The following is a 22,140-nucleotide window of genomic DNA, read 5'->3' as shown; positions in this document are numbered from 1 at the left end:
CTAGGCATTCAAAAAAACAAGTTAAAATATATTTAAATAGGATCAGTCGCTCCAGTAATTCGCAAGAATAAAAAACAACCTCAAATCTTGCATATGTACAAATCAATGCCTAAAAATAGGTGGGATTACCCTGCTGTCCTGAAAGATTCCTAGAAATTGAGTTCTCAAGTAACGATTTTCACAAATCATCTTCTGGGACATCATAGAAGAGGACAAGCAAGAAACTCCTTACAAGGGTGGGATGACAGCCTTCAGAATCTTCATGCTGAAAGCTCAATCCTGCCTAGTTGTGGGTATTGACCAGGTAAGATCAAGCAAATGTTTAAAGGCCAGTTCAGGTAGCTGATTTGCAGATGTCAGCTGTTTTCGCACAACAGGAGGCCAAAGCCCTGATGAAATGGACTGTAATGCCTTTAGTAGGAGTTAGTTGTTGTGCCTTGTATGTTTCTGATATGGCCATCTTAATCCATCCAGGTATGGTAATGTAGCACTATCCCCGTAGGGCTTGCTGTGTGTTGACTTCTTAGGCCTCCCTCTGGTTACCTGCAGACAGTTGCTGGGAAATTTTCACACATCCCGTCTTACTCCTGTTTGCTCGTTACTCAATATACAGTCCAGGGTGTTTGTTTTTTTTTTTTGTTTATATTTATTGGGGAACTTGGATGGGAGAAGGGATCAGTGGGATACTCCAACTAAACTATTCACAGTAGATAAGGACAACTCTCACTTGGCCTCCCTGAATTACTTGTGAAAGCAGACACACTGCTTTAACCATACTGCGACTTGTATAGATGAATTAAGTCCTCTTGCTCTGTTTAGCAGCAGACTTGATGCAACTACTTTATCTTCAGGACACTCTCTAGCATCCCCTAAACTGACACCCTTCCATTGACTCTTCCACTGAAGGGATGGCCCTCCCATGACAGGCCCCATGACACAGATTTGTACTCACTGTAGGCAGAATCCGATCCTTTCCAGTGTCTCCCTTACAGTCAGCTATGCAAGACTTCTGGGTTCAGTTCCTGATTTTCAGGCCCTCAGGTCAACCACCAAAGGCAGCATTGCAGCTTCTGCAGGGAAGGGGCAGCCGCCCCCTACCTCCGGGATGCTGAGCAAATGTGCCCGTGACATTTATAGTCACTCAGCATTCACTGAGGCCCTTTCCTCCGACTATCACCAGGGCTGTAACAATGCCTGTCCCCTCATTTGTAAAATCCCTCCCACTGTCCTATATGCCTCCCTATTGGACCAGTATGAATCATTCAGACAAACTGAGCTGCATCTGTCTCTAGGAACTTTCCATCCATGACACTTGGCTAACACTCCTTCCGCAAAACAAAGATTTTACCTTTTTTTTCTCCCCCTCACAACAAATACTCTTGCCTTGACTATCTTTTTCTCAGCCAACAAGACTTACCCTTTCTTTCTAGAGTGACAATTGAACCAATGTTATTCTCTGATCATAACCCTCTCCTTAACCTTTCCAGAGCAATCACAATCCACCAAAATGTGGCTTGAATCATTCTTACTCACTGGCGGATGTTAAACTGCACAAACACTTAGATTACTTTTAGATAATGACACTCCAGACACCACACCGCTCATGCAATGGGAAGTGCATAATGCGAGGAGGTCTCATTTCTTTGGCCTCCACGTTAAAAGGGGATAAAACAAGCACAAAATTGATAACCTACTTTCTAAAATTCAATCCCTGCAAAGAGCTCACAAACAAACATACTTTAGCACAGCAAGCCTTTCAAGATCTTATTAAAGCTTGTAAGCTCCTCCTAGAGCGCTTTTACAAAAGCTCTTTTACAAACATGGTAATAAATTATGCGGGCACTTACTAGCTCAAGCTTTTTGCTCCAAAAGAGCTACAGCAACAGTCCAATTAAATACTCAACTGGTTCCACTCTAAAAAGTAACCCAGATATAGCGCAAGAATTTTAACGCTTCTTCTCTGCTCTATATAACCTTTCGGAAACAGAAAGACAGATCCTTGATACCAACAAGACAGTTCTACAGCAATTCCTAAACACTGTATCAAAATCCATTTCCGACGATTTAGCCGATAAGCTAGATCTTCCACTTTCGTTACAAGAATGGGAGATTAGGCAGGTAGTTCAGTGCAGTCAGTGTAGTGTACAGGCATATCCCACTTGTAAAATGTATGGCTAGGTTGTAGTCCTGGGTTCCCTCTTGGTGCTCCCCAAGTTTTGAGTCCCGTTCACTTGTAGTTTGGGAGCAGTGCCATGTCAAGCTGACCAAGATTTGCCATAGACACCAATAAGCAGTGAAAGCTAAAAATTGGTCTGGGCAGGAAGGGGGTGAAAGGGCCCTGTATTTTAGTGGTTAAACCCTTCAGCCCCAGAAGGATTTGCCCCCTTAATGACCAGACCATTTTTTGTGATTCAGCACCGTGTTACTTTAATGGAAAATTGCGCGGTTGTGCGACGCTGTACCCAAATTAAATTGATGTCCTTTTTTTCCCCCGCAAATAGAGTTTTCTTTTGGTGGTATTTGATCACCTCTCCTATTTTTTAGATTTTGCGCTATAAGCAAAAAAAGAGCGACAATTCTGAAAAAAAAAAAAAAAAAAAAGCCTATATTTTTTACTTTCTGCATTAAAACATTCCCCCCAAAAAAAATATTAGAAATGTAATTTTTTTTTCATCAGTTTAGGCCAATTTGTATTTTGCTACATATTTTTGGTAAAAAAAAAAAAAAAAATCCTAAAAAAAAAGCGTATTTGAATTGGTTTGTGCAAAGGTTATAGCAAATATACAAACTACGGGATATATTTTTGGACTTATTTATTATTATTTTTTTTTATTAGTAATTAGTATTAGTAATGGTGGCGATCTGCGATTTTTAGCGGGACTGCAACATTGCAGCGGACAGATCAGACCCCTGACATTTTTGACACTTTTTGGGGACCAGTGACACCAATACAGTAATCAGTGCTAAATAATATGCACGGTTACTGTATAAATGACACTGGCAGGGAGGGGGTTAATACTGGGGGTGATCAAGGGGGTTAAATGTATGCCTGTGTGCTTACTCACTGTGTGTGTGTGTGTGTGTGTGTGTGTGTTTCTGTGACAGGCACAGACAGATCGCAGTTTCAGCTTAGCTGAACATGTTGATCTGTCCCTGCCTGTCTGAGAAAAGATCTACCTGCTTTGTTTACATAAGCAGGCGGGTCTTCTCCCCATTTCCTTAACGATTGTGGGAGGAAGGCGGCGATGGCCGCCTCTCCTCCCGTGGCCCGCCTCCCGCTGTGTCTAAACACAGTGGGAGCGCATGCTGCCAAAACCACATGGACTCGTCACGTAGTACTACGTGACTGGACGCAGCTGAGCTGCAATGCCACAGTATAAAGCCGGTGGGCGGACAGCGAGTGGTTAAGGGGAACCCTGAGACGGAATGAAAAAAAAAAAAAAAAGGCGTGGGGTCCCCACCAAAATCCAAACCAGACCCTTATCCTAGCATGCAGCTTGGCAGGCCAGGAAATGGGGGGGGGGGGGGACAAGCAAGCGCCGCCCCTTCCTGAACCATACCAGGCCACTTGCCCTCAACATGTTGATGGGGACAAGGGCCTCTTCTCGACAACCCTGGGATGTGGCTGTGGGGGGTCTGCAGGTGGGGGCTTATCGGAATCTGGAATCTCCCTTTAAAAAGGGGGCCCCAGATCCTGCCCCCCATGTGAATGTGTATTGGGTACATAGCCCTTCCCATTCACCAAAAAAAGTGTCAAGTAAGAAACACAGGAAACCGTTTTTGATAAGTCCTTTATTAAAAATTAAAAAAATAAAAAAAAAATTGTGTCCCTCAATGTAATTCCATCATTCACGACGCCTGCCGAACCCTTAAAAAAAAACAAAAAACGCTTCCGCCTCTTGGGAGGCTTCCCGCCGAATGCCTTCTCTCCACTCTGACAGCTCTTAAATAAGCAAGGGGCAGGGCCACCCGGCTAGGTCACCCGGTGGTACCTCCCCTTCTGGTGTCTCATGAGGTTACATGACATCAGAAGGGGAGGTACCACTGGGTGACATAGCTGGATGGCCCCGCCCCTTGCCTATTCAAGGCCTTGCATGTATATGTGTGTATATATATCACTGCTATGCGACCCAAAGCTGTCGCTAAATACAGCAGATGTGTGTATCGCTGAAATATATTTTGCACAATAGCTGACTAGCAAGCACGTATACCTGCTGTAGATATATCAGCAGTGCAACACGCTCACTAGACAGAACCCTGACACTTAAAACTATCCCTACAAAAACTAGATTGTTGAATCTAACTATAGTCGTATATTGTACCCTAACTACACTGCATATCCCTTTCCTCAGACTAAAAACAGCTCCATACAGCAGAAGATAATTTCTAACTGACACTGTCCCTTTACATTTTTTATTTTTTTTTTCTAACTCAAACAAACAGCACAATCACTGTATTTCTCACTACACTGACAATGTTTCTGTAAGCTGACTGCTCTTCTGCTGATATGGAGCTTTACAAGCAATCGGCTATGCAGCAAACGTTCTTTAACAAAGCAGGAGTAACACAAATGCTTCCACTCTCTTCCAAAGCCTCTGTATCACAGTGCTAGAGGTTAGGCGGGGCTATGTTATATACTGGGGGGCGTATTCACTCCTGATTGGTCCCCGTAGTCACTCCAATCACGTTCCTAGCAGACTCCTGCCCCTTCATTGGCTTTTGCTGACATTTCTGGGCCAATCACAGGCTTTTAAAGCCCAATTCCTGTCCCATTGCATTTTAGGCGGTTCTGGTGGCCGAATTCCGAACTTTTACCGCAAAAAGTTCGGAATTCGGCCGAATTTCAAACACCCAAGGGAGGAGTCCCTTGTAGTGCATTAGCACATCTCTCCCAGCAAGGAGTGTTGTCTCCAAGGGTTAGAGAGGCTGGATTCACCCCTTTTTTATGGATAGTGTAGGACCCACTGATAATGGGGTACTTTGACGTAGTGGTGGGCTTGAGCACAATATGGCCATATGGTGGGACCAAATCCCCATTTTTATTTATGGATTGTCTCCATATTTGATAGTCATTTATTTTGCATGTGTGCGCTATTCTTTTTTAATATACATGTTGCTTGGTTCATAGCTGCACCGGCTTTAGATATACATGTTCAGGGTTTGCTCCCCCAATTTTTTGCTTGTTTATAATATATATACACACACACAAAAAAATGGGAGACGAGCCTTTTTCTGCATAAGGGTCTTTTGAGGTTTGTTTTCGGCTGTGCGGCTAAAAAAACTGATCATTTTCAAGTGGAGCAATGTATGACATGATCTGGTAAAATACATAAAAAATAAACACAGCTTATTAAATAGGAGATTCATTTTTATTAAGCTGACTACATCCTTATTTTCAAACAGGGTTTGTCAAGAACACTGCACTAACTTGTCAGAACCCAAAGAGCACTTCTCACTGCCAGACTGGAGTGCACTTAAAGGAATAAAAAGGAAGTAAAAGCTCAATTAAGAAGAATTAAAAATAAAATGCATTGAAAATAAGTACAAGTAGAGAAAGCTGCATTCCTTTTAAAAGTTTATGCTCAAAATATGTAACTTTTGCAGGTCTAGCAGCTCTAATGGTAACATTAATATGAAGAAGTGAATCAATCTAATCCCAAAAGCAATTTATATCTAGTCAGCGTGAGAAAAGCTATACACAGAAAATTAACCCTGCCACATTGGAAATAGGGTTGGTAGGATAAAATGCTTTAATCTAGGCTATGCTTTTATCTTGCCAATCTTGCTGTAGTACATAGAGTAAATTAAATCAATTTGGAAAAATTAACCCACTTTTTTTTCCAAAAATCTAATTTTAGGTATGTTATAACAACAGGCATACATTTTTTTTTTTTAAATGGGCTATATTTAGCTTTTAAATCCCAAATGCCTGAAAGCAAAAAAAGTTTGGTAGATTGTAATAGATAAAATACATTTTTTTAAAGTGAATTACTGATAATTATGGACAATTATAACAAATAATTGACTGGTTTGTGAATAGATAATTGACAGATTTTGCCATATTTGCCATGAAGAAAAAAAATAAATAAAATGTATGACTCTGTAAAGATTGGACTAAGCTTTATACAAACAGTATATGAAATATATGAATGAACAACAAAACAATCCATCAGATGAAATTTTAACATTTTAGGCCCCTTTCCCGTCTACTAAAACAATATATTTGTTTTACAGAGCAAATATCTCCCTCATTCCCCTCCCTGGCATCTCTGATACAAAAAGATAATAGAAAGCGACAAAGGGGGAAATCATTAAAAAGTCCTGTGCCATTGCAAGTTTGCACACCTATGAAATAATGACAAACTACTGTACCTAAAATGGCCTATGGGCGATATTTTAAAAGCCTTTAAATGTTATCAGTCTAGAGTTAAACGTGAGCTATGGCACTAGAATTATTGCTCTCACTCTGATGATCATCTCACATGTGTGGTTACTAATAAAAATGCTTGGATACCCCTGCGCAATTACATTACAAGTATGAGTGAATGTGTATGGGTTGCAGAATGCACGGATATGTATTCCCATGCCTGCCTAAATGATTCGTATTCCAATAGTGCTGTGCAGCCCCAGGGGGTTTAAAGTTTGTTTTGGAGATAAATGGTTGGGTTGATGACAGAATTCATGCTGGTAGCTTTAGAGAAATAGTGCTATGTACCTACGGCAACTAGTAAACATTATGGTGCAATGTTACATGGCGAGTGATGAACCATGTAGGGGCAGAGCCTATGACCAGTGTTGGGGGTAACGAGTTACAATGTAATGCGTTACGTTAACTATGTTACCTTTTTTGGTAACGTAATGCGTTACATTCGTAACATCTTTCCTGTGTTACCCAAGCCGTTGACATCTCGCGCGGGCCGAGGAGGAGACGGGAGGACGAGGAGACGTGGGGAGGAGGAGGCGGCGGGAGGACGAGGAGGCGGGAGGACGAGGAGGCGGGAGGACGAGGAGGCGGGAGGACGAGGAGGCGGGAGGACGAGGAGGCGGGAGGACGAGGAGGCGGGAGGACGAGGAGGCGGGAGGACGAGGAGACGCGGGGGATCGTGTGGCCGAGGAGGAGCAGGTAAGTGCACTGGTCTCTCTGGCGTGGTCGCGCTGGCATTGAAAGGAGGCACGCCGTGGTCACTCTTGCATTGAAAGGGGGCACGCCGTGGTCACTCTGGCATTGAAAGGGGGCACGCCATGGTCACTCTGGCATTGAAAGGGGGCACGCCGTGGTCACTCTGGCATTGAAAGGGGGCACGCCGTGGTCACTCTGGCATTGAAAGGGGGCACGCCGTGGTCACTCTGGCATTGAAAGGGGGCACGCCGTGGTCATATATATATAAGAAAAATATATAAATATTGTATTGTTTTTTTGTGCACTACAAATAAATATGCGCATTGGAATTTGTTCATATTTTTTTTCAAAAGTAAAGTAATAAGTAGTGAACTGAAGTTACTTTTCAAATGCAGTAACTGGTAATGTAATCTCATTACAATTTACAGAAGTAACTAGTAACATTTTTTGAGTAACTATCCCAACACTGCCTATGACGTCATTGACCATACCCAAAAATGAAGACATTGGCATTTACACTAAGCTACCTATATGAAATCTGCTTAAGGGGGCAACAAATTAATTTGTTCTATACAGTGGTGCACCAGATTACTGTGCACTGTTCAATGTGAGTGTATATTCATTATTTTAATTAAACAGTAAGCATGATGATAGTCTTGTTTCTTTGAGCTATATGATGGAGTTTTCTACTGGGAGGAGGTGGATTTTCCTAGATGGTTTGAGGATCCTGAAGAGAGTAAAGCCCCGTACACACGTACTGATCGTAGGCCGAACAATCGGCCGTCTTTTGTCCAGGGCTGTCGTGTCTGTTGAAAACTGCAAAAGACTGCACACAAATTTTGTCGGCCAACAACAGCCGACTGCAGAAGTGATGTCATGTGATGGTTAACTTTCCTTGTCTTTTTTCTTTTCCGAGCATGCCCAGTCTTGCTAATCTGCTGTCTGTCAGCCGAAATCTGTACTGACTGGCGAACAATCGGCCGTTCTGGTGATGACCAACAAATATTTTAAAGTCTACACGACAGATTCTGTTCGGCCGAAAATGCGCTGTCGGCTGTCGGAAGCATCATACTAACAAGCCTACAATCGGCCGATCAGTCGGCGGCCGAATATTTACGGCCGACAATCGGTACGTGTGTACGGGGCTTTAGGGAGGTCCAGGAGAGGTTATAAACCCCTTAACCACTTCCCATCCAGTGATGTATCTGTATTTTGCTGGACTTTCCGTGGTTGTAACAGGATTATGCCTGCAACTGCAGACATCACCTTGGTCCTGTTTTTTTTTTTTAGAGCCGGAGGTCTTGTAAATGCAATCAGAGAGGCTTACTAGCAGCTCAATTGCCATTACATGCAGGAGGAGGGGACATTCCCTCTCTCACAACTCTTTTGGGCTCTACTGTCCCCCCGGGGAACCCAAGAGACCAGCCAGCATGTCTACCAGCTGCCTGGACCGCCAAGCAAAGCCGGGATCAACTTTGATTGACTGTTTGCAACAGTAAACCAGAAGAGGCGCAAGTTTTTAAAAGTCTAACGTATTCAAAAATGCCGATCATGGTGTTTTAATTACTTTTTAAGTGCAGAGGAGAGATTTGGGGTCTGGTAGACCGCCAGATCTCTCCATAAAGAGAACCTGTCACAAGGATGTTTTACATTACTTGTGACAGCAATAAAAGTGAAAAAAAACTAAAAAAAATAAAGTAACAGTGTAAAAAAAATAAATAAAAATGATTATTTTTTATATATATATATCACACACGCATATAATTAAAAAAAAAAGTAAAGTGCCCTTGTCCATTCGGTCCCGGATGCACACAGCAGTCCTACACATCATGAATGTCAGACCAAGGGCAGTAATTCTAGCAGCAGACCTCCTCTGTAAATCTAAAGTGGCAACATGTAAAGGCTTTCAAAGTGGTGCATATGGATAGTAAAATTTAGGTTGTTTGTCGGTGCTGCACGGGAGTTTGCAATTTTCAAGCATGACATACTTGGTATGTACACTAACCAAAATTATAACACTTTTGTTTTTGCCCCCATTTTTCATTAGCTGAACTCAAAGATCTAAGGCCCCTTTCACATAGGCGGACCGTTCAGATCCACCTGTCAGTTTTTTTGGCAGATCTGAACGGTCACCCCATACATCTCTATGGGGCATTGGATGTCAGCGGAGAAATGTCTGCTGACATCCGATCCGTCAAATCTGGACGGATGGAAACCCTATTTTTCCATCCGTCCAGCGGATCAGATGAGAACGGACAGATGGTCCGTTCCCATCCGATTCCCCCATAGAGATGCATGGGGACCTGACAGCTCTGTCTCCGCACACAGCACGGAGAACAGATGTCACCCTCCTGCTCAGTGGGGGATCGGCGGATCGATCCCCCGCAGAGAAAAACAGAGTCCGTTCGGACTCCATGTGTGAAAAAGCCCTAAGGCCCCTTTCACACAGGCGGACCGTTCAGATCCGCCTGTCCGTTTTTTTGACGGATCTGAACGGTCCCCCCATGCATCCCTATGGGGCATCGGATGGCAGCGGAGACATGTCCGCTGACACCCGACCCGATCCGTCAGATCTGGACGGATGGAAACCCTATTTTCCATCCATCCAGCGGATCGGATGAGAACGGACCGACGGTCCGTTCCCATCCGATTTCCCCCATAGAGATGCATGGGGAACTGACAGCTGTGTCTCCGCACACAGCGCGGAGACACAGCTGTCCTCCTGCTGCTCAGCGGGGGATCGGCGGCTCGACCCCCCTGCTGAGAAAAACGGAATCCGTCCGACGGACGGATAGTGTGAAAGGGGCCTAAGACTTTTTCTATGTACACAAAAGGCCAATTTCTCAAATATTGTTTACAAATCTGGCTAAATCTGTGTTAGTGAGCCCTTCTCCTTTGCCGAGATAATCCATCCAGCTCACAGGAGGGGCATATCAAGATGCTGATTAGACAGCATGATTATTACACAGCTTAGGCTGGCCACAATAAAAGGCAACTCTAAAATGTGCATTTTTAAGGTATTGGGGGGGGGGGGGTCTGAAAACCAGTCAGTATCTGCTGTGACCACCATTTGCCTCACACAGTGCAACACATCTCCTTCGCGTAGAGTTGATCAGGTTGTTGATTGGGGCCTGTGGAATGTTGGTCCACTCCTCTTCAATGGCTGTGTGAAGTTGCTGGATATTGGCAGGACATGGAACACGCTGTCATATACGCTGATCCAGAGTATCCCAAACATGCTCAATGAGGGCAAAAACAAAAAAGTGTTGCGTTTATAATTTTATTTGTTGTATTTACTCGACATAACATTTTTTATAGTTTACAAAAAATTTGGGTTAGGTATTGTGTTTTTTTGCAGTAAAAAAAAAAAAAAAAAAAAAATTTAAAATTATATTTTTCCCCCAAAAATTGCATTTAAAAAAAAAAAAAAAAAAAAAACGCTGCACAAATACCATGTGACATAAAAAAAAAATTGCAAAACCTACCAATTTATACATATACATATATACACACACACACACACACTATATATACGGTATATTAATGTTTGGGGGCTACAACAAAATTTCTAGCAAAAAATACTGATAGGTACATGTGATAAAGAAAGTGCCAGAAAAAGCCCAGACTGGAGGTGGTTAAAGGGGAAGTCGTAGATAAACTGGTTTTTCCATTTAGGCAAATTTCTGAAGGTGAGACGATATGGTGATAGGTGGTGGAACACGTGAAGTCACACTAATGGATTCCTTCACTTGATTTTTCTACTGGCACCTTTGATGGTCGAACAAATGCATTGGACTTTTTGCATTTGCATGTGAGCACACTGACAATGAACCAGGGATCTTCTACCCGCACCTGCTGTCACAATTCAAAAAGTATGTGGTGCATCATTTAGCTTCAAGTTTTTAATGAAAGTCATTCTAAATTTTTTTTTTTTAATAACAAACATACTATACTTACCTGCTATGTGCAATTATTTTGCACAGAGCAACCCTGATCCTCCTCTTATTTGGTCCCCTGCCTGGGGCCATGGCTCCTCCCCCCTGCCGAGTGCCCCCAATAGCAATCTTCTTGCTATGGGGGCACTCGAGCAGACTCACTGCTGAGCCACGCTATCATGAATGGACATCGACCATTTGCACAGAGAGCACATCTAGGCTCCGCCTCCCCCATTCTCTACCAAAGGTTCCAGCTGCTGTGTGAGCCAATGTTGAGAGAGACCCCCGGGACAGCTGCTTCTCTCATGCACATTGCTGGATCAAGAGGAGGACCAGGTAAGTATACGGGGGGGGGGGGCTGGAAGTGGAGCTGCACCCAGAAGTTTTTCTTACCGTAATGCATAGAATGCATCAAAGTAAAACACCTTCTGCCTTTAAACCATTGAACTACCTAGCTGCCGATGAATGCTCTAGATCAGGCATGTCCAAACTGCGGCCCGGGGGCCGCATGCGGCCCAGAACCGCAGGCAATGCGGGCCCACTGCTCCCTGACAATTTTTTTTTTTTGCTGGGGAGGAAGCAGTCGAGTCGGGGGCACAGCCACAGCGGCTTCCAACTAACTGTAGGCAGAGGCTGTCTCGGAGGGGATCATCTACTAGTTGTGTTAAATTAGTGCTGGGGGGGTGCGGCAGCGCGGGAAGGGCGCAGCAGCGGTTTATTATTTATATACCTTAACTATAGTATATATTTTATATGCGGCCCGAGAAAATTTCTCTACACTCAATGTGGCCCAGAGAAGCCAAAAGGTTGGACACCCATGCTCTAGATAGTTCATGGAGCTTCCTGTCATTCAGTAACTGCCTGCCCATATCGCAGGTATGGACAGACAGCTACACTGACCATCTGCAGGAGCCTTGCATTGCAGCCACAATCTACTGATCCTGGCTGCAATGATTTACAAGCTCCTAAAGCTTTTTTTTTTTTTTTTTTTTTTTTTTTTTTTTTGGTATAGGTGAACTTATCTTTTAAACTAGATGCTTTCCTTCAATATTAGTATTAAGAGAGTTTTCCACCTAAGAACAGATCTATCAAAGTCACCACCTCTGGGTTGTTATATAAACAATCCAGAGTTAGAAAACTATTCCTTACTTACTGGGGTCTAAGATTTACCAATTTCAATTAAACAGATTAAACATATACGGCGGCAAAACAAACACTTTGTTTTGGCCATATAAAAAGTACTACCACAGCAACTAATGTAGTAAGCTTGTTAGCAGAAGCAGTAGTTAAAGTTACATAGCACAAACTTTTATATGGAAAGGAAGCATCAGCATTGCAGTTGATCAAAATCACATTGTGGTACCTTTTTTGGGCCTGAATATGTGTCTTATGAGAGACAGATATGGATATCTCAGCCTGTATGGTGCCAGTAGTCCCATGATGGAGGGGATTTGCCTCAGTCACAGCATTTCTCACTTTGGCTTGAAATTGTAATAATTTTTTTTCTTTTTTGGAGTTAAATCTTGTTCCAAGAGCTTTTCCTAATGTGGGCTGAGTTAGTTGGTCTGTGATTTCAACTTTTAGAGCAGCAAACTCACAGGTAACAGCCAACTCTCTCAAAGCTGCTATTAACATTATAAAGATGGAAAGATGGAAGAGACATTCTTGTTTCCAATCTCGTTATGTCCTCTAGTCTAAGAAGAGAAGCTATAGAGTAGGGTGACTAGACGTCTCCAGTCCAAGGACACTGTCCCCGGACCAAGTTTGTCCTCAGTTTTTTCACCAGATTGCAGGAATGCTGCCACGTCCAACTCAGGAAGGACCGCAGTCACTGATTTTCTCCCTCTGCAGTGCTGACCCAGCCCTGATCGCCCCCCCCCCCCCCCACCGAGCGGCACACAGTGATTACACACACAATGATGTGCTGGCCGTACTGCTGAATGGAATGACACTCAGGGAGGAGCTTCAGGGGCCACACCATGACTGGCCACTAGCTGAAGCTTGCAGAGAGACTTCACGTGACTGGCGGAGGGCCAGAACCACATTGTAGAGGTGCAGAGAGAGCACCAGGGTTTCCCGAGATAGATCTACTATACATAGAGAGGGAAATACTATAGAGAGCGATAGATAGAGACTAGAGACTAGAGGGAGATACCGCATAGAGGGAGAGGGAGATACCGCATAGAGGGAGAGGGAGATACCGCATAGAGGGAGAGGGAGATACCGCATAGAGGGAGAGGGAGATACCGCATAGAGGGAGAGGGAGATACCGCATAGAGGGAGAGGGAGATACCGCATAGAGGGAGAGGGAGATACCGCATAGAGGGAGAGGGAGATACCGCATAGAGGGAGAGGGAGATACCGCATAGAGGGAGAGGGAGATACCGCATAGAGGGAGAGGGAGATACCGCATAGAGGGAGAGGGAGATACCGCATGGAAAGGGGAAATACAGCATGGAAAGGGGAATACACAGGGCTTTTTTCTCAGAAAATAGGTGCAGGAACTCAACCACGACCCCGCAAACCACACACACACACACACACACCTTTAAAGCTGCATCAACTAGTGGCTGTGGTTAAATTTCACTAACAGTGGGAGGGTCCTGAACGGGCATTAAATACAAGGAGTGCATTACGTGCAGAGTTCAGGGGTGCACTACATGCAGAGTTCGGGGATGCATTATGTACAGAGTGCAGAGTTCAGGGGTTCGCTGCATACAGAATGCAGAGTTCAGCCTTCTTCCACAGCTGCTTACCTATGCATTCCCTAACCACATCTCACTTTCAACCCTCTTCAGCTCTGACCTCTGCATGCAACCCCCCCCCCTCTACTGACCCCTATATTCTCCCCCCCCACCCCCTTTCTTAAAAGCTCCACCAACTTTCACCTTACTTTTCTTGTTGCATTAAGCTGAAGCACCCAGACAACTCTTGTACCTCCCTGCACACTGTAGCTGGCTCCACCTCTCTCACTTGCAGGAAAATCATCCAGTGGGGGTGTTGGCACCCGCACTGCACCACGGGCACCTGCATCTCCCTTGTCCCCATCCTGCACTTAGTCAAAGCCACTAGGGAGGTCAGATCTATGGGAGCCGTTGGGAGACAAGCTGTCACTTGTAAACATAAAAGCTGGATTTCTGTGTTTACAAGCGATAGTGGTGAGCTGGGAGCAGAGGTCATTAACCAAAGATGGTGGAACTAAGTTCCGCCAAGTTCCAGCTGAAAAAAAGCCCCAGAAATACAGTATATGGAGAGAGGGACGATGGAGGGATGGAGGGAGACAGTATCTAAAGAGAGGGAAATACAGTATATAGAGAGAAGGAGATACAGTAGCATTACTAGGGGGGGGGGGGCATGCCTCCCAAAAATTATGCTGTGCCCCCCTCAACAGGATCCCACCTCCTTCTCTGGGATGATGGGTTGTAAGCCCAGATTGCAGGATCCCAACCCACCATACTCAAGCATTATGGTGGCAAATAGAACCGGCACTAAAGGAAGTGGAGCTGATGCTTCCTGTATAGTTCCGGCGCCTGTCACATGCGGGTTGATACCAAATGTACTCCGCCTGTGACCAGAGAGGTACAGGAAGCATTGGCTCTGCTCTCTACTGCAGATGCATGCTTCCTCCAGCGCCACTCCTGTCACACTTCGTTGGTGTCTCAGAGGAGTCAGCTGTCCCAGCCAGCAGTACACATCCGCAGTACCCGCCCTGGAGGATAGCCTGCAGCAGCCACCAGCTATAACCACCTGGGGGACAGCAGCAGCCAGCGATACTTGCAGGAATCCTGAGGAAGAAGTGAAGATTAAGGTCACTTGAGGCGCAGGTAAACCGCAGTGCATTCGTGTGAAAGCAGCCTTAGGCCCCTTTCACATGATCGGTCCGATCGGGTCCACCTGTCTGTTTTGCAGTTGGACCCAGTCACACCCTCCATTCACCTCTATAGAGTGGCAGATGTAAACAGACTTGTGTTTGTTTATACCAGCCTATCTCCGATCCACTTCAGTCCCCTTCTGTCTGGGTGGATTGGATCAGAGGGCCTATAGAGTAAAGCGAGCTGTGTCCCTGTCTGCTCTGCAGATGCTGAGTATACATGGACCTGTCATCTGCCTGCCCTGCTCATTGTGGCCCGCAAGTCGCTATAGTGGCCCTCATTCTATAAAAGGTTAGACACCCCTGCTGTAGGTCCTAGATGGAGAGGTTCTCTGTAGGAGCCTTACCCCTTTGTTTCGCCACGGAGTGTGGTTGAGGGAAGGGGTCCCGGATGGAGAGGTGCTCTGTACTGTAGCGCATCAGGAAATCCATGGAGAAATCATAAAGATCTCCCATGAAGTTGATAAGTGTTAAGACTGCTGCCAATGTTGCGGCTGGCCTTAACACTTTCATCACCGTGGTTGGCAGGTCTCAGTATTCTTCCCTACCTCCTCCACTCTGAATGCATGGCATCAATACCAGGCTTTATTACTGCGTAAACGGGCACCAATACTAGAGGCTATTACTGCATAAACTGGCACCAATACTAGGGGTAATTACTGCGTAAGCTGGCACCAATACTAGGGGCTATTACTGCATAAACTGCCACCATTACTAGGGGTTATTGCTGCGCAAACTGCCACCAATACAGGGGGCTATTACTGCATAAACTGCAACCATTACTAGGGGTTATTACTGCATAAACTGCCAGCAATACTAGGGGCTATTACTGCATAAACTGCCACCAATACTAGGGGTTTTTGCTGCGTAAATTGGCACCAATACTAGGAGCTATGACTGCGTCAAATGGCACCAATACTAGAGGGTATGACTGCGTGAACTGGCACCAATACTAGGTGCTTTTACTACGTAAACTGGCACCAATACTAGGGGCTATTACTGCAAAAACTGGCAAAAATACTAATAGCTATTACTGCATAAACTGGCACCAATACTAGAGTCTATTACTGCGTAAACTGGCACCAATGCTAGGAGCTATTACTGCGTAAACTAGCACTAATACTAGGAGCCATTACTGTGTAAACTGGCACCAATACTATGGGCTATTACTGAGTAATCTGGCACCAATAATAGGAGCTATTACTGCGTAAACTGGCACCAATACTAGGAGCTATTACAGTGTAAACTGGCACCAATATTAGGGGCTATTACTGCAAAACGGTTTGCTGAAATTGCTTTAAACTATACCGAAAGCTTTTAAGAGTTTTCCTTTCTCAGGTCTTGAGGAAGACTTGCATTTATTCAGAGTGAGCCTGAGGGCTTCCTCTAATTGGCCAAGGTGTAGAGATGGGCCGATGACGTATAGTCCCCCGATCCAACAGCAGACAGTCAGCTTGTCATATTTACACAGATTCTGGGCTACTGTAGTGTGTGTAACCCCCCCCCCCCCCCCCGTTTGCTTTTTTTAATCTATGGCAATGACAGGGTAAACTCAAATAAAAACTGGAATTTGACTTTAAAATAACCTTTTCTGGTAAAGAAAAAAAAAGAAAAATGCATATATGATATTTCAGTATATAAATTAAAATGTTTTGATGGAAAAAAAAAAAAAAAAAAAGTTCATGTGTTACCACTTTAGCTCCGGAAGGTTTTGCCCCTTAATGATCAGGCCATTTTTTGCAATTTGGCACTGCGTTACTTTAACAACGCTGTACCCAAATACAATTGATGTCCTTTTTTCCCCACAAATAGAGCTTTCTTTTGGTGGTATTTGATCACCTGCGGTTTTTAGATTTTGAGCTATAAACAAAAAAAAGCGACACTTTTGAAAAAAAACACAATTTTTTTACTTTCTACTATAAAACGGTCCCAATAAAAATAAAAATCAAATTTTTTATAAGTTTAGGCCAATTTGTATTCTGCTTCATATTTTTGTTAAAAAAAAATCCCAAAAAGCATATTTTAATTTGTTTGAGCAAAAGTTATAGTGTTTACAAACTATGGGATAGATTTTAGGACTTTATTTTTTTTTGTTTTTATTAGTAATGGCGGCGATCATAGATTTTTAGCGGGACTGTGACATTGCGGCGAACAGATCGGACCCCTGACATTTTTGACACTTTTTGGGGACCAGTGACATTAATACAGTAATCAGTGCTAAATAATATGCACGGTTACTGTATAAATGACACTGGCAGGGAAGGGGTTAATACTGGGGTTGATCAAAGGGTTAAATGTATGCCTAATTGTGCTTACTAACTGTGGGGGGTGGGCTCTGTGACAGGCACACAGAGATTGGCGTTTCAGCTTAGCTGAAACACACAATATCTGTGTGCCTGTCTGACAGAAGATCCATCTGCTTTGTTTACATAGGCAGGCGGCTCTCCCACGGTCTGGCTGCCACTGGGTCTAATCTACGTCTAGACTGCGTGCACATAATCGTGATTATGCACAGTTGGCAAGTGGTCAAAATTACCAAATAAAATGATTAATACCAGGAGGCGGAGGTGGGCATTCAGGTCACTTGACCGCTCTGACTGGCTGCAACCACGGTTACATGATCGGAAAGCTCCCGATTGCAAGTATGCAGCTTACCGATCCCGGCCGGCTACCATGCTGGGAGGGGCGTGCATAGAGTGTGCTCTCAGCATGGCAAGTAGCTTACACAGGGCAACATAAGTGCATACGCTCGGCATTAAGACCCATCTGCCGAGAGGGTGCGTAATGTCACTGCAAAGAAGCTAAGCAAGCCATACAACATACAATAAAAATAGTTTGTTTTCCCCATTAACACAGTCAGTGTTGATGGGGAAAATACCTCCTACAGCACTATTGTGTTCTGACAGTGGGAGGCTTTCCAAATGTCATAATGCAATGATCACTTCCAACAGCCTTTAGCCACCGGCAGGGATTGCATGAACAAAAAAACCCAACAGGCTGGTTGTACTGAAGTCGATTGATGGATTGAATTCAGTACAACCAGTATGCTTCTAGACAGATTGAAATGTGTCCAGTTCCTGCTGAAACGGCCAATCTCCTGTACTACTTCTGTACAGTAGAACTCAGGCTGACAGAGAGGGACAACACTAGAAGCAAAAATGTGCTACACACACATGAGGTCACAGGAAGATAATCTACTGCTTCTCTCCTACTGTTCAAAGGCTGTAGTCAAAGAGATGATCCAACTGAATTGCTTAGGTTAGGTAAACGGGTTCTGTTTTCTTGCAATGCTAGGCTAATCAAATAAATTCTTTAGAAGGCATAATAGAAAACAACACTATACAAGCAAAAGTATTGGGACGCCTGCATTTACACACACAGATGAACTTTAATGGCATCCTAGTTTTAGTCTGTAGGGTTCAATATTGAGTTGGCCCATCCTTTGCAGCTATAACAGCTTCAACTCTTCTGGGAAGGCTATCCACAAGGTTTAGGAGTGTGTCTATTGGAATGTTTGACCATTCTTCCAGAAGTGCATTTGTGAGGTCAGGCACGATATTGAACAAGAAGGCCTGGCTCGCAGTCTGCGCTCTAATTCGTCCCAAAGGTGCTCTATCAGGTTGAGGTCAGGACTAGTCAAGGTCCTCCACCCCAAACTCCCTCATCCATGTCTTTATGGAGAATTATGCAAATAAATGACTAATTAAACCCACAAACCCGAAGGACTTGGTATGGACTGGGAGGGACCCAACGCAATTTTTTTTCAACGATTTTTGGTATTGCTGGCAGCAACGGGAACCCCACTGACAGCTTATGACCCATCTGTGGTTAAGGACGTGCCGGCCTGCTTCCCGACCCGCTCGTTAGCAACCAGTTATAAACCGTGTGCTTAAAGAGAGAAAAAATGTAAAAAACGCAAAATGAAAATTGCATGCAAAAACGCATTAAAAAAATGCACTGCAAAATGTGTAGATGTGAACCTAGACTTAAAGAGAATGCATAGGGTACTTTCAGTGCGTACAAATATTGCTGCAGTTTATACTATGAAATAAGTTTTTGAAATCACTTTCCCAGCTTCGCCTTGCATGTTTTTGTTCCTGTGTTGTGTAATAACGGCTACAGGAAACTTAAGGGGATAAGTGCAATAACCATGTCTCTCCCAAATTATACATATACTGAGAGAAATACAAAATGCTAGTCTCCTGGCTTAGGTGCTTTTGAGTCACTAAATTTGAACACCTTTTTGTTCTGGGTACAAGATGCAGAAAATTCTGAAGCCATTACATCATCATTATGACAGCTAAGCAATAGGCAAAAGAACAGGTGTGCAGTGATCCTAGTCTATAGGGGATTTGTAAAATGTGCTTCTGCGGGCAAGGAATTCCTTAGCTGCTTAGGATTGGCAGTAAGCAGCAACAGCTTTCTGAAAGATAGATCAGGCAGGCTCAGACTAAAATCTGAACATGCATGAGCTCATCCCTGCTAAGGAATTAGAAATGTCCGAAGGAGATGGTAACAATAGCCTCCTACATCTTTTCCTTATTAGGGTTTTTTTTTTTTTTTTACTAACAGATGAGATAAAATATCAGCCACATAGATAGTACAATATTTATAAAGCATTGGCAGGAAGGATTGGTAAAGAATTACCACTATGTATCATTTTAAAGCAGAAAGCAGAACCTGTACATTAACCACTTAAGCCCCGGAAGATTTTACCCCCATTCCGACCAGGGGGTATTTTGCGATTCAGCACTGCGTGACTTTAACGGACAATTGCGCGGTCGTGCGACGCTGTACCTAAACGAATTTGGCGTCCTTTTTTTCCCACAAACAGAGCTTTCTTTTGGTGGTATTTGATCACCTGTGCGATTTTTTGATCACGCGCTATAAACAAAAAAAGAGCGTCAATTTTGCAAAAATAGCAATATTTTTCACATTTTTTTATATGAAATTCCCCAAAAAAAAAATTTAAAAATCTAAATTTTTTTACTTTTTCGGCCAATTTGTTTTATGCTACCTATGTTTGGTAAAAAAAAAAAAAAATCGCAAAAAGCGTATTTTGATTGGTTTGCGCAAAAGTTATCGCGTTTACTAACAAAGGGAAAGATTTCTGTCATTTTTGTTGTTTTTTTTTTTAACGTGTAATGGCGGCGATCTGCGATTTTTTTTGCGGTACTGCGATATTGCGGCGGACAGATCGGACCCTTGACTGACATTTTTGACACTTTTGGGGTTACCAGTGACATTTCTACAGTAATCAGTGCTATATATATGCACTGTTACTGTAAAAATACACTGGTAGTGAAGGGGTTAACTTTATTTGGGAGGGAGGGGCTGTGTGTATCCCTAGGGGCGTGCTTTCTACTGTGATTGGCTGGGGCTTGAGCTGTATGGACACTGATCAACGGATCTACATACTAGATCCGAGTGATCAGTATCCTAACAGCAAGGAGAATGACAGGCAGCTTGTTTACACAAGCTGCCTGACATTCTCCCTCTCCCCCGCCGATCGCCGAGTGACCGGCGGACATCGGGTCCGCCGGTCACACGCGCGGGGGGGTCCGTGACCACGCGGGAGCGCGCCTCCGAGGGCGCGCGCTCGCTCCCTAGACCCTCACAAGCTAGTGACGTAGCCCTACGTCACTTTGCCTGTGAGGGGCTGACTGCCGACGTAGATCGGCGTTAGGCAGTCGGCAAGTGGTTAAAGAAAGGATTATGGAGCGCTCAAATGAATGAAAAAAAAAAAATTATATAATATATATATATATATATATATATATATATATATATATATACACACACACACACACACACACACACACACACACACACACATATAACCGGAAACAATACAGAATAAAGCTTTGAGGCTGCCATTGACAACCTCCTTCAGAAAATGTCAGTTTTCTGGCTGACAGGTTGAACCACTGGCTACTTCCCGAGTCACTGACCTGAAAAGCGTGTGTGTATATATATCTCAGGAAAATCAGTGCAAAGTTCAAACTAGTTTTCTGCATACTTGTTCTCGGTTGATGACTCAAGTAGCTAATCCACAGGAACAGTATGACAGCCAAGGGACAGGGGATTGACCCTACATGAGCTACATCCAGCTTTCCCAGACCATTCACATTTAATATTTAGACTAGACATGATGGACAATTGAAGGGTTTTAACAAAGCTTGGGCAAATCTTCTGCAAATTGTTCCTACAACCCAAGATTTAACAATGATCATGTGTCTATGCCATGGCCTTATATGTGTATGCATCCAGAATGCATGAATGATAATTCATTAGGCTTACTCCTGACCCTATTAAAAATATCCACCCCATTCAAACGAATAAGATGCACTTCAGAAACTATTGCTTTCATGGCCTGGCCATAGTACTGTATTGAAAAATCACTAAAGTATGGCCTACCTATTCCTGCTGCTAAAGGATTACTTGCAGTGGATTATTCTGAATCAAAAATAGAAGTTTAAAAATACATCTAAATTTTAATTTTGAAGATTTAAATCTTTAGGTTCTACACATGAATATTCAATGTAGTTATGCTACCAATCTATTTTAGCCTTCACATCATAATTTAGGAAACACATGTCTTTGAGAGTAATAAAATTTTGACTCTGAGGTGCTTTCTTGACAGATTTTGCAACAAACAGGATATGATAAATGTTCCCTCTGGCCTTAATAGCGTATTATTATGTTACTCATCATTTTCAGTCAAAATATAATTCACATAGGTCAATTTATCTTTCACACTTGCAGATTTATGAAGTTTACTTTGTATATACAAAATCAAGTCACATTTAATGACAGGACAAGTGATTTAGACATCAGAAATTAAGCAGCATGCTTAATAAAACAGTCTTAAAAGCGTTGTACCTTATTCTCTTTTCCTCATGCTTTCTTAAGTCCGTATCTCTTTTCAGTACACGTTGAATGATTACCTGTTCTGCCTTTGTCAGGAAACTCAAATCAATCAAGTTGACAATTTCCATGACCCTCAACTGACAGCCAACACCATCTAGCAGTGCAATGAACTGATCAACCAGCTTTCAGAAACCACCTGCCTCAATTGTGGCAGCTGATCTTTATGACTTCCTCCTATCTGCCTACTGCTTCAGCTGTTTATGGACTACGTTTTTAAAATCCTATAATACAACAGGACTTTAACAATTTGCATATGTATTTAAAGAGTATTGATAAGCTGGACT

The 22,140-nt window shown here is 43.4% G+C and overlaps 1 protein-coding gene across 1 annotated transcript in view; it reads right to left on the bottom strand.

The window, feature by feature from the left end:
* Window positions 1-21,924, bottom strand: part of LOC309549245 (uncharacterized protein) — a gene marked incomplete at both ends in the record, with an annotated part of 362,081 nt that extends 340,157 nt beyond the window's left edge. The window contains one exon of the mRNA XM_082249369.1: window positions 21,809-21,924. Coding sequence (XP_082105495.1) covers window positions 21,809-21,924 — 116 coding nt within the window. The remainder of the gene's footprint in view (window positions 1-21,808) is intronic.
* Between the last annotated feature and the right edge of the window lie 216 nt (window positions 21,925-22,140).

This window comes from Pelophylax lessonae, assembly GCF_965119305.1.
Source record: "Pelophylax lessonae genome assembly, chromosome: 3".
NCBI classification, from domain to species: Eukaryota; Metazoa; Chordata; class Amphibia; order Anura; family Ranidae; genus Pelophylax; species Pelophylax lessonae.
This window is presented reverse-complemented; position numbering and strand designations above follow the sequence as displayed.